The sequence below is a fragment of the Strongylocentrotus purpuratus genome, unplaced genomic scaffold (genome assembly GCF_000002235.5).
Source record: "Strongylocentrotus purpuratus isolate Spur 01 unplaced genomic scaffold, Spur_5.0 spur5_scaffold_15, whole genome shotgun sequence".
Classification (NCBI taxonomy): Eukaryota; Metazoa; Echinodermata; class Echinoidea; order Camarodonta; family Strongylocentrotidae; genus Strongylocentrotus; species Strongylocentrotus purpuratus.
Window position 1 is genome coordinate 33,982,075 of NW_022145600.1, and position 12,525 is coordinate 33,994,599.

At 36.4% G+C, this 12,525-nt stretch overlaps 1 protein-coding gene across 1 annotated transcript; it reads left to right on the forward strand.

The window, feature by feature from the left end:
- The first annotated feature begins 1,259 nt into the window (after positions 1 to 1,259).
- Positions 1,260 to 12,497, forward strand: LOC589279 (aspartate aminotransferase, cytoplasmic). Its single transcript, XM_030986282.1, has 9 exons — positions 1,260 to 1,513; positions 3,488 to 3,669; positions 3,950 to 4,058; positions 6,182 to 6,291; positions 7,268 to 7,372; positions 8,212 to 8,362; positions 8,985 to 9,150; positions 9,760 to 9,902; positions 10,771 to 12,497. The coding sequence occupies exons 1-9, from the start codon at positions 1,360 to 1,362 to the stop codon at positions 10,923 to 10,925; spliced, it is 1,275 nt and encodes a 424-aa protein (XP_030842142.1). The 5' UTR covers positions 1,260 to 1,359; the 3' UTR covers positions 10,926 to 12,497.
- The last annotated feature ends 28 nt before the right edge of the window (positions 12,498 to 12,525 follow it).

Here is a 12,525-nt window from a genome sequence, read left to right on the forward strand (position 1 = left end):
CCCTTGATGGGGTCCAGGGGGCAGAGCCCCCGAAAGCTTAACGATTTAAGGCATTTAATTACGGTCAGATCAGTATATTTTGATACCTTACTATTTTGTGACACTGGCAGGTCACTACTTGGCGTGGAGTCCAGGGGCGGAGCCCCTAGAAGATATAACATAATTTTCAGAAAAATGAAGGAGGCTCTAGCCCTGCCGAACTGCGGGCCCTGACAAGTCATGTAGCCTTCTAAATATGCATATTTTTTTGGCCTGACTTTAAATTTGTTGTTTTTCTACAAAAGTATAACTAACAAAAAAAGTGAGAAAAAATCCCCAAAAAATCATTTCAGCAAAATGTGTGAATCACTGGTATCGAATTAGAAATAAACCATGTTTGCATTTTATTTGGGGGCAACTGCCCCCCCCCCCTCCCCCAATCAGTTCGCAAGTGGTGGCTTAGAAAGATATTAAAACAATTTTTCGAAAATTATTTTCGAGATGAAAATACTGTTAGCTGTGATGCATATACGTTGATAAAAAAATTAACATAGATGTTTATTTGAATTTAAAAAATATACTTTTTCACATGCCGTATCAGGCGTATAGATGGAAATGTTGGTTATTCCAAGGTTGGGCTATCCTTTTTTTTTAGTTCTTGACACCAATAAATATTGGTGTCATTGGTTTGGATGACGTTGAGTGTTGTATAGGCAATATCCAACGGCCTTGATGCCCCGTGATGTTTTAATTTAAATTTGACTAATCCTTACAATAAAAGTTGCAATATTTTGAACAAATTATGCATTGCCATTGGGAGCCTCCATGGCCGATTGGCAGTGATAGTTTAGAAGTGGGTTGGGCTGCATATATGGATTAAGCTCCCGCCTTGATTTGTTACCACTATAACAGTACCAGTAATCAATATAGGGAAGGAAAAGCATTTTCTCAGAATTGGTTTGGACGGGGGTGTGCCGCTCAAGCCTCGGTACCCCTACCCATTTTTAAGGGTCATTTAATTAGCGGGATTTTTCTCGAAATAAAGGCCAACTTTTTCACAATTTTGAAAAAAGCGAACCCATGTTTAGGGATATAAATTTCTGTTAAAAATGGGACGCATATTTAGGGAGTTTTTTTTTTGGTATAACTTACAGTGACCCATTATAGCGATATCCCCCCCCCCCCCCGGATTTTGTCACCTAGCTATCAATGCATCGTTAGCTGCAGCTGCACCAAGCGTGATCATCATTTGACCTCGATTTATCCGACCATTTACCAGCAGCGCATGCGCAACATACGATCTCAAAGGTTACTGCATGCAGTGATCGTGAGAGATCAGTGAGTGATACAGGGTAGACGTGGAGAAACTACAGTCTAAAGATGGATTCCGCAGCTGCAGATCAGGCAAAACGACCCCGGATCGGACAGTCAGCTTTTGCTGCTATCGAACAGGCCCCACCAGTGGCTGTTTTTAAGCTTATTGAAGCTTTCAAGGCAGATCCATTCCCGAACAAGGTTAATCTCGGACCTGGGAGTAAGTAAACCGTGGTCCCATGTATTGATTATTATGTAGGGGACCTAACTGTAGTGTAAGTGTAGGCGCTATAGTATAGAGTAAAGGAGCCGGTAATCGGCCAGCTCCAGTTTTCGGCCGATTGGTTGGATGCAAGGTAAAATCACTCTAAAATACATCGCATAATAGCATAACACATATCCCACTCATACCATACCATGCCAGTGTCACTGAAGAACCACATTTGCAATGAAAAATATATCCTAAAATATCACATATTTTACTAACTGTCAATTGTAGCGATGTAATCGGCGGTCCCGCTACCCGAATCTGAAAAATCAAGTATCTTACGTGTGTATTTAAGAAATATGGGTACCATAAAATCAGCTTTATTTCAAGTATTTTTCAGATTTAGAGCCCGATTTTGTGTTAGTCGCAAGCTCAAAAGTATCTCATCGCATGTATTAAATCAATGCAGCCGGACCCTGCCACGCACACACGATATGTCTGTCTAATTCAGATTCCAACTTCCGATCACCTCTGTGCCTGTCTTCGGCCAGGCGAGCACCAGGGAGCTCCGGCGTGGGATACCTGCTCCGCCCGCTTGTGCTGTACATCAGCGCGGAAACGCACGGCGCGCGCGAGCGCTTCCTATTGACTTTGTACATGCAGCCATAAATTGAAACGCTCGGCCGATAACTGGCTCAAAAACAGTGAAAATTGAAATGAATATTGTCATGGCAATTCGTGATTTTTTTCTGGGATTCTTTTTTTGTTTAAATAATAATAATATTTGCTTCATGATTTGAACAAAAAATGATAATAAATAGGAAGTAAAGGGTCCTAAAAATAGGATTTTGTCTTAAGTGGCCGAAAACGGGCTCCTTTACTCTAGATCTAGGCCTAACTGTCAATTGTCATGACTGTGTAAGGCTAAAATGATGAATGAGATGAGATGCGGAGTCTGGATGTAAATTCTAACCATGCATAGTCATATCACTCAAAGTGTGTGTGAAGTTAGCGACTGTGATAATGGTCATCATCCTCATGATGCATGATGTGGACTAGGTGTCCGTTTCTCGAAACCAACTCCATGACAGTCATATCTTTGTTGCCGACCTACGGAGATGTCATGAAGTGGTTAAACCATTTCACAAAGCCATGACAGACATGATATCGATATATCACGATACTAGCAGCTCAAAAACATAGTCTTTGTCACGATCCATTTGATTTATCAAGAATAACCCAAAACAAGTTTTGGAGCTAAAATTGTTCAAAAAGAAATATATACATATAAATTCTCCTAAAATAAATAATAAATAGTGTCATTATCATATTTACATCATCAAACGATTTGCATATTTCTGTAAAGATTCTTAAATTGAAGAAAAACCGGTGAGTATTTTTTTCTGACAGTCGAATGAAAAGTTAGTTGAAGGATACCGTAATGTGATAGTTTATCAATACATACTGTTTTTTTTTGGCCTGACTTTAAATTTGTAGTTTTTCTACAAAAGTATAACTAACAAAAAAGTGAGAAAAAATCCCGGAAAATCATTTCAGCAAAATGTGTGAATCACTGGTACCCCTTCGTCGGTACGGTATGCAATGGTATTGTAATTGAGAAAGTGTATATTATAATGTCTTTGTTTTTAGGAAAAATACTCCCCAAAAGATAAGAAAATTGACACGAAAGGGGTAAGAAATATAACGACTTACATGTATATCTTGACCATTATTTGAACAATTGTCTTGAAGAAGATTACTAGTATTAGTTGTTTTGGGGGTATGTTTTAGTAGGAGTTATGGGTCAAAAATGGATAAAAAAGTAATCTAACGCCTATATGAATATATGTGGGCTGTTTTAATAGGGAGTTTTATAGAGAGAAATGTTGCATGATTTGGTGACTTTAAAGGAAAAGAGTACTATTAAAGTCTTTACTGACACCTTCTTTTAATCAAACTGATTTTTGTTTTCCTGTTGCAAACCAGCGTATCGTACTGATGAGAGCAAACCATGGGTCTTACCAGTCGTGAAAAAGGTCGAAGCAGAGATGGCAGCTGATAATACTCTAGATCATGAATATCTTCCTATCGCTGGTCTCGCTGAATTCACCACTGCAGCTACCAAGATGCTGCTAGGAGCCGACAGTCCAGCCTTAAAGGAAAATAGGGTGAGTTTGGTAGAATATTCTACAAAAGATTGGGCATTCCCCCCCCCTTAATACTTGGTGTGATGAGCTGACAATCCTGTCATCAAGGAAAATAAAATGAGTTTAGGTGAATATTGTTTTAAAGATTTGTTATTATGGTAATCCCTGAATACTTGATGTGATAATACTCTTTTATCTTAGTGTCTACATGTATCCAGGGACAAATGTTTTGGTTTTGAAAACTCAAAAGGCAGCACTGCATTTTTAACCTTTTTTATACTACTGGTCCTACTCCTTTTAGGCAATGGGATTTCAAGCTCTGAGTGGAACCGGATCCCTTCGTCTTGGATGTGATTTTCTGTCTAGGAGGGCAAACTATAAAATCGTCTATGTACCTGATCCAACGTGGCGTAAGTTAACTCTCCTCCATCTAGCTTTCATGATATTGTCTGTTCTAACCCTGTAAGTTGGAGCTCTGATCGGATCGGAAGATCTGAGCGACACCCTCACACCTATGATCGGTATCGGATCGGAAGATCAACCAAAAAAATCCGCTGATTTTTTTTTTTTTTTTTTTTTTTTTTTTAATGACGAAAATGTTCAAGTTTTTGGCTATCAAATGCTCAACAAAAATTCATGGCTGGGATTATTTTGTCATTTGGAGTTGTTGTAGACCATGTTTGTTGATATTTAGTGCCTTTTCATGACTTTGAAATTAATAATATTGGTCTAAGAGAAGAGGCAAAACATGCGGGCTGCCATCTTGGATTATAATATAGGCATGCCAATTTTTTTCCGATCATTTTTATTGATCGGCGATCAGAAATTATTATCCGATCACCCCTGATCGGATCGGTATTGGCGTCCGATCCGATTATCGTTTACAGGTTAGGTCTGTTCAGGGCCAGAAGGGCATTAACTCTGTTTAAAAGTATGTGAGTTAATGCCCTTCATGTAGTCATGGTAGGGTTCTTTAAAGGAAGAAGATTGCTTATTCCTTTTAGGTGCTATTTAATAGTTACATGTAAGATGACCTGACACAAAAATATATTGTTTTTTAGAAAATTCAAGGTGTTTAAAAAAAAAAACACTTTTCCCTCCCTCATACATTGTGTAATCTGTACTTGCATATACATGTAAATTGGAAAAGTTTAGATATGAGCAATAACACAACACATAGACTTAATGCCCTTTTGCTTGATGATATAGTGAAATATAGATCAAACATAATAAAGAGAATACAGGAAGTACATTGTTTGCTTAAATACAAGAGCTAAGCTGCTCTCCATGCTTTTATGCACTATGCTGGTACTGCAAGGTACATGTAAATGCTTCATGTGCTGATTGTGCATAATGATGGCATACCCTTTGATCTACACACTTTGCTTAAATGAGGGGATGTCAAGAATACCAGCACTTTTGAACGATGTGCACATAAATGGGGGATGTTCTTCTTTGGTTCATCCATTCAGGAAAAATAACCATTAGTTAAAGCTGCATGCGCCCCTAACATACTTGAATGTAAATACAAAGTGTTTACAGAATTGCAATATATGTAAACATACTTGCTCATGTATACCTGGTAGTTATTCATATACAATGATATTAATAATAAACCATTCTTATATAGCTCATATCACAAAAATAAAATTAAGTCCCTATGCACTCAGAAAAAAAGAAAAGAAAGGATAATAGCAGACATGAGGGAAGAGAAAGAATTTTTTTTTATTCCTAACCTCAACCATTAACCCAACAATGTATCTGATCATAACCCGAAACATAAGTACCTGACCTTATATTATATCTTTAAGATTATATTCTTTTAGTAAAAGCAAAGAAATAATAAATCACATATATCTGGGATGGTGAATTAACGTTTGCTCTAGCAACAATGATAAAGGTTTTATCTTGGGAAAAAGAAAAGGATTGGGGTTAATAAGGCAACCCTTCCCTAAGGATATGTTTTAAGGTCAGGTAGTTATGTTTCAGGCTAGCGTACTCAGACTACAAAATTTAATTTAAATGCATTGTTTACCGGTAACAATGTTTCCAGTTTTACAAATCTGGGATGCATTGCCCTACGTGTTATTAGTGTCTCTGATATGGTGTAAAATTGAAGCCCTAAAAAGATTGCACTTCAAAATGATCATGAAGTGCTTCAAAAAAGTAAAAAATCTTTGAGTGACCGGTTTTACCTTACTCATTTTCCCCCAGAAGACTGTAGTGTTATAAAAAAAACTGAAATTTCTAATTTCAGTCATAAATATCTTGATAATCAGACAGGCGATCGGCTTGTAAACATCATGGGATTCCTGACTGACGTAAAGGTTTATAATTATTATTGCAGCATGAGCTAAATCAAGGATTTTTTTAGAATCTGAGGCATAGATACCCATCCCTTTAAATATGACTTACTAGTATTTTTGTTTCATTTGTATTTGTTCAGCTAATCAATTTGCATTTTGCAATTACTCAAAGTACAAAACTGTCATCTGAATGACCTGATTAAATTCTTCTTGTTTTGTTTTTTTAGCCAACCATAATAGTATTGCTCAGAATACAGACATGGAGGTGCGGAAGTACAGGTATTACAAGGAGTCTACCAAAGGTCTAGATCTAGAAGGCATGCTGGAAGATCTCAAGGTAAATAATGAAAAAGAATTATTCAGTTAAATTGTATACAAAGCTTGTTGGAATTGGATCATTAAGCTTTATTTAGATATGCAGCGATAAACTCTGGCAATTTTGTAATGATAATGTAAAATGAAATACATTTAACAAGTTCCTGCCTTGTAAGACAGAGCTAGGTTTTTTAATGATGATGTGACGTTTCATACACTTCCTAAGTTTCTATCTTTTAACACAGAGCTAAGTGAATACACAGCAGGACTTTCTTTTTTTCTTTTTTCTTTCTTTTTTTTTGGGGGGGGGGGGGGGGGGAGGAGGGCGGTGGTTTACCACGTCATATCTGAATGAGCCTTTATTATATTAAACCTAGAAGAATGACAAAACTCATAAATAAATGTGTTGCAGAGACAGTCCTTTTTCCTCCTTACCTTGATTTTGTAAATACAGAAAGTCCAGAGAAATTGGGCAAATTCAATGAAAGTTGGTTAGCCGGTATAATAAATTATATTTCATTTTATTTACCAGGTATTGCATTCTTATTAAATTGCATTTATTCATGATGACATGATTCAGATATTTTTGTTTAAAGTCTGTTTTACATCCTGGTTCTGAATAGATACCAAAGTGATACACAACATCTTATACAAAAATAAGAAAGAATAAAGTTTGGAAGATTTGAACGTCCCTATACCAGTCCAATTTATGTTTGAACCCCTTCAGTTTTATGTTTTGCGGCCTAGACTCCTTTCTTTTTCTGAAAATTTACCTTGAGAGATGCCTCGTTGGAAGGTTGCCACTTAATTATCCAAATCTTTGTACATGCATTTAGAAAGCATTCATTGGAGAATATATTGTGGGTATATATATATATATATATACTAGATTACAGTACCAGAGTAATGAGGGCAAGTAGATCCCTGCTGTTGATTGCTAAAATGCCTTTGGTTTCCCTCAACTTTATACACTGACCCTTCTGTTTGTTTGTTACCAGGGAGCACCATCTAATTCTGTGGTCATTCTTCATGGATGTGCTCATAACCCGACTGGTGTGGATGCAACTCAGGAGGACTGGAAACAGATTGCTGAAGTTGTCAAGGTAAACAAGTCTCACTGTTTAGCCTTGTTCACACGTGCCGTGATTAACCTCCTTAATAACACCATGGCTAAATTACTGTTGTGTGCTTCAAATTTCTGGAACTGATGACGCACAAATATGCTTAGGCGTGTAAATTTTCTTGTTGAGATCTTCTTACTATTTGTGTACATTTAGATTGTTTGATTTTGCCGCATCTGTATTTTTTTCTTTTTGTAGGCTGTTGATATTGTCTGATGTGAACAATGTTTTTATGTGCAGGTAGTAAAAATGACTTACAGCCATGCCACTTGATATAACATATGCTTATCTTGTTTAAAATATAACTTTATTCATCAAATTCTTGAACTTATCACGAATTACATACATGTACTACACATGCCAAGGTAGTGATATAAATGTAATTAAATAAGTTTATGAGTATGTCAATCTCTTTCTGTGCTGCTGGCAATGTAATCATCTAAATCTTACTATTTTATCTCATTCTTTTTGACTAAGAATGGCTTGCTACATTTCTTAAAGTTCAAAATTGGTTTGTGAGATGTTTGGTGCTATAAAACTCTGTTCCATGATTCAAATTTGTTGATTGAATGTATAATAGTTGTAATACCAAGTAGGATATTGATGGAGCCTTAAAGTAGATTCCTTTCCAACATCAATTCAGTTTATGACTTCCCACAATATATCCTGTTTGATTCAAGCTGAGTAAAATTTCCCAAGTTAGTGAGCTTTCCTCTTCATGTTAGGTAACCCCCTCACCCCCCCCCCCCCTCCTCCCTCCTCTCCCTCCCCCTTTTCATTGTGCATCATCATGTGGAATATTTTGTGCTTTGGCATTACAGAAAACAGGAGCTTTTGTCTTCTTTGACTGCGCCTACATTGGCTTTGCAACAGGCAGTGTAGCTAAAGATCGTTGGCCCGTGCAGTACTTTGTGGACCAAGGATTTGAATTCTTTGCAGCTCAGTCTTTCTCCAAGAACTTTGGTCTATACAGTGAGTAGTTTACAGCTAAGAAATGTTTTTATGTTGTTGTTTTAGGTATAATGTTTAGGATATCATGGCTTAAAGAATGATGTGAATATTGACTGAAGGCAGTGAGCAGTGATGATTAAGTCTTTTTCATTTGATGGGCTCCCAAAGCTGACTGGCAAACAAAGTTATTGATCAAAACTTCATGCCATGGATGTATGTTTATAAAAAAGATATATTACATACTTCATCATTATTGTATTGTAGAAAATATCATCAATGATATAAACAGACATCATGCTTTAGTATCTAACTTGTATTGATGATTTTTCATAGAAAATTCAGGAGAATGGTTGAGTAGTTAACATGGGTAAAATGACAGTTATCAACTCTACAGGTGTCCAGGACAATTTACCCTTCATGATTGAAAAGAAATACAAGTGTTTTCTTTTAAAGAGATACAACAAGGACCCCTTTCTTTGAAACTATTCCTTGAAATGACCCCTTTACATAATATGCTAATAGAGAAAAGCCCTTATGCACATATAGGAAACCTGCTATTGTTTAGAACAGTCAGCTATGAGTTTTGATCAGAAGTTGTGCCGCAGTAATGTGATTGAGATTTACACATATAATTGTGTTTCAGATGAGCGTGTAGGAAACCTGACTATTGTGTTGAACAACCCAGACCCCAAACCTCGCATCAAGTCACAGCTGGAGAAACTAGCAAGAGCTCTATGGTCTAATCCACCCAATCACGGAGCTCGCATCGTTGCCATGGTGCTTAATAACCCCGCCCTCAATGAGGAGTGGTAAGTAACTTGCACATAACATGCTCAAGCATACTGCTAGCATCATCTGTGCTTACATATCAAAGGATTATTTACATGAAATGACGTGATTTACCACTGCGTTAATGAATCATGCACTATTTTTATTATTTCTTGTAGTAAACATATTATTTAAGGAGGGCATTGTGTTGAATATTTGATCAACAACCAATAAAAGATAAGCAATTCAAATTATGTTATAGGGGAGGGTTATTGCTTCATAAAGTTCAACCTTTGATACCTGACCATGATTAACAAATGAATTATGTCTTCTTAATCTCATAGACATGATTTCTCAATTCCAAGGCACGTGGTCCTGTAACAATAGCTCCACATCAAATTCTTCCACTAACCGATTTCTTAACTTCAACCCTGGACCCAACACTACCTAACTCTAACCCTAAATCTATCCTAAACCTAATTGCAAGATGAACCCTAACCTTATATCTTTAAACAAAATAAAGCATCAAGCAATTGTCGCGGGAGCAAATGTTGCATCATTTATTTTTCTCAACCTTTCATTTTCTCCATTTAATTTCATGATGATTTCTGTGATCACCGTCATCTATTCTCTCTTGCTTGATGTTACAGGGAAGGCCACATTCAAACCATGTCTAATCGCATCATGGCCATGAGGGATCTACTCTACAGCAAGCTGAAGGAGCTCGGTACGCCCGGTACATGGACCCATATCACAAACCAGATTGGCATGTTCAGCTACACAGGACTAGGACGTGAGTAATCACCTATTCAGACTTGATTTGTTTAAACTTTTTTTCGGAAAAATATCATGGCAAAGTTTAAATGAATAGTGCACTTCAGGGTCCTATTTCACAAAACTTGTCATCAGTGACAAAAGACAGTTTTTGTTATAAGCTAGTGAAATCCTTGCTTCTGATTGGTTATCAGCAGATTTGTCACCCATTTTTGTCACTTGTCATTCGAAAAAGGCTTTGTGAAACAGGTCTCTGATTTCTGTATCTACTAACACAGCGATCAGTAGTATTGTGTTTTGTCTATATTAGATCTTTACTTTTTAAGATACATGTATTGCCAAAAGATAGATAGCCAGAGTAATCTGTCCTAATCCACCAATATTATTTACAAATTTCTTTTTGTGGCAGGTTTTTGAAGTGATTTACTGTGTTGGGTTTGAATATGACTAATGGGAGTTGGAAAGAGGAACGGGATGGGTAGGGCAAGAGATGAGAAGAGACAGAAGTAGAATGAGGAAGATTAGGAAATAAGGAAGGAAAAGAGAGGGAGAAGGTCTCAGAAGAATGGCTAGAGTGATACAACGAGGAGGAAGATACATCACAGAATTCTGAGGTCAGATAGAATTTCCAGAATTCTGAGGTCAGATAGAATTTCCAGAATTCATGCAATTTTCCCAAAAAAGATGTAAGAGGGTATGGTATAGTATAGGTAGGGGCTGAAACATGATGAAATATCATCTCTTTGTAGTTCCAGTGTAGACATATTCAAAAGATTGCAGTCCAACATTTACTTGGTTACTCAGTAAAGAGTCTCTATCATTCAGCCTTACCCTAAGGTTCTGCACACAGCAGTTTTAATTGATGTCTGTTTTCTTTTTCCAAACAGCCAAGCAAATGACCTTCTTAAAGGAGAAATACCACATCTATGGGATGCAGTCTGGCCGTATCAACATGTGTGCCGTCACAACAAAGAATTGCGAGTATGTTGCCAAGGCAATCCATGAGGCCGTAACCACGGTAACCGAGGACCCCAAATTGTAAGATGGAAAGAAAATGTAGGAGTCCACCTTGGAGCCAGTTTATATGGCTGAGAGTTTCATAGTACAGCATGAAAAATATGAATAAGCAATGGTAGAAGGTGAAACAAGAAAAATCTGCTTTGAAGAAAGATGGGAACAAATTTGTACCTCTTTGATTGTTATTACTACTATATATCTTCCATTAATCAATTGTGATTTTCACAGCTTTTGGTGTGGTACTTAGTAATGCATTCTTTGTGCTTGAGTTGAAGTTATGTGTGTGATTCATTATGGTTGTGTCATAGTTTAAATATAATGCCCAGTTGTTGCGGCATTCTTTACAATCTATAATTGAATAAACCTTTTCAAAGAAAAGCTGTTTTTGTTAATCCCGCTCATTCCTTCTCTCCCCATCGGTTAATCTTCTTCTTCTTTTTTGTTTCTCAGTGATTTTTCTTTCATCATTTTCTTTATATTCTCATGTATAGCAGCTAGGTCTTATAGACCCAAAACAAATCATATCAAAAGATTATGTGTACAATGGACATTATTTGGACAGCCAGCTGCCTTTATATATATATATATATACCGGTATATATATATCACTGATTTCTTGTGTGTATGATTATTGATGAATTGAGTTTCAGAGGGATAATTCAAGAATATGTTCTTGTGACATGGTATTTTTTGAGACATTCAAATGTCCTCAAATATTTTCAAATATTTTGTTGAAACACGCTTCTCCATATCCATCATCGTAGTCCTCAGTATTGCATATTTTATCACTATAATGTTACATGGTATTTGGTATTTGGTACATATAAGGATATAATATGATATGGTATTCTGTAACTCCATGTCCTTACAGTATTAACATGTAAGCATTAAACAGTCAAGCCTGTCTTTTACGGTCACCCAAGGGAAACTGAAAAAATAAGTTGCCAGTGTAGGTCAGGTGACCTTTCTAGACAAATTTTACACCACACATTTCTTACTTGAGGGAGACAGAAATACAGGGTTGCTATAGGCAGGTGGTCTTTATAGAGAGGTAGCCTGCTAAGACACATTTGACTGTACTATTGTGTGATCAGTGGTATTTCTCATACAGGTCATCTTGTTATAAACCTCTTTAAAGTTACCCATTTTACATTATATTTTGAAAACTACTGCAAAACTTGAGGGTATGATGTTTTTAGAAATTATTGTATCGTGTAGTATTTACAAGGTCAGTGTATACCCAAAGAAAATTATATACATATATTGCCAAAAAAATAAAAATCTACATTAACTATCACATGAATAAAATTGTTAAATGCAGGGAGCAATAGATTTGTATTTGTTAATAATGTTAGTGTGGTGACATAAAAGTGTGATACCCTGTATCTAAAATATATATCATTTTGCTTTTGCAGGGGTAAAATCATATGTACTGTAAAGTATTGTGATGCAGTCTGAAATATATGATATTTTTCAGTAAATCATGGTAATTGACCATGATTTGCCCTATCATAGTTTGAGTCCCTCTTACGTGAATCGTATTCAGCATAATTGATGTGATATGATGAATGCAATAAAGGGACAGATTTTAATCAAACTTTCTGCGTCTTATTTTTGTATCATGT

What these genes read in the sequence shown, in the direction of transcription:
- LOC589279 (XM_030986282.1), top strand. Translation starts at nt 1,360, where the DNA reads ATGGATTCCGCAGCTGCAGATCAGGCAAAACGACCCCGGATCGGACAG. An exon ending in CAGCCTTAAAGGAAAATAGG is followed by an intron (nt 3,670 to 3,949) that starts GTGAGTTTGGTA and finishes TACTCCTTTTAG; the next exon opens with GCAATGGGATTTCAAGCTCT. An exon ending in CAAGAACTTTGGTCTATACA is followed by an intron (nt 8,363 to 8,984) that starts GTGAGTAGTTTA and finishes ATTGTGTTTCAG; the next exon opens with ATGAGCGTGTAGGAAACCTG.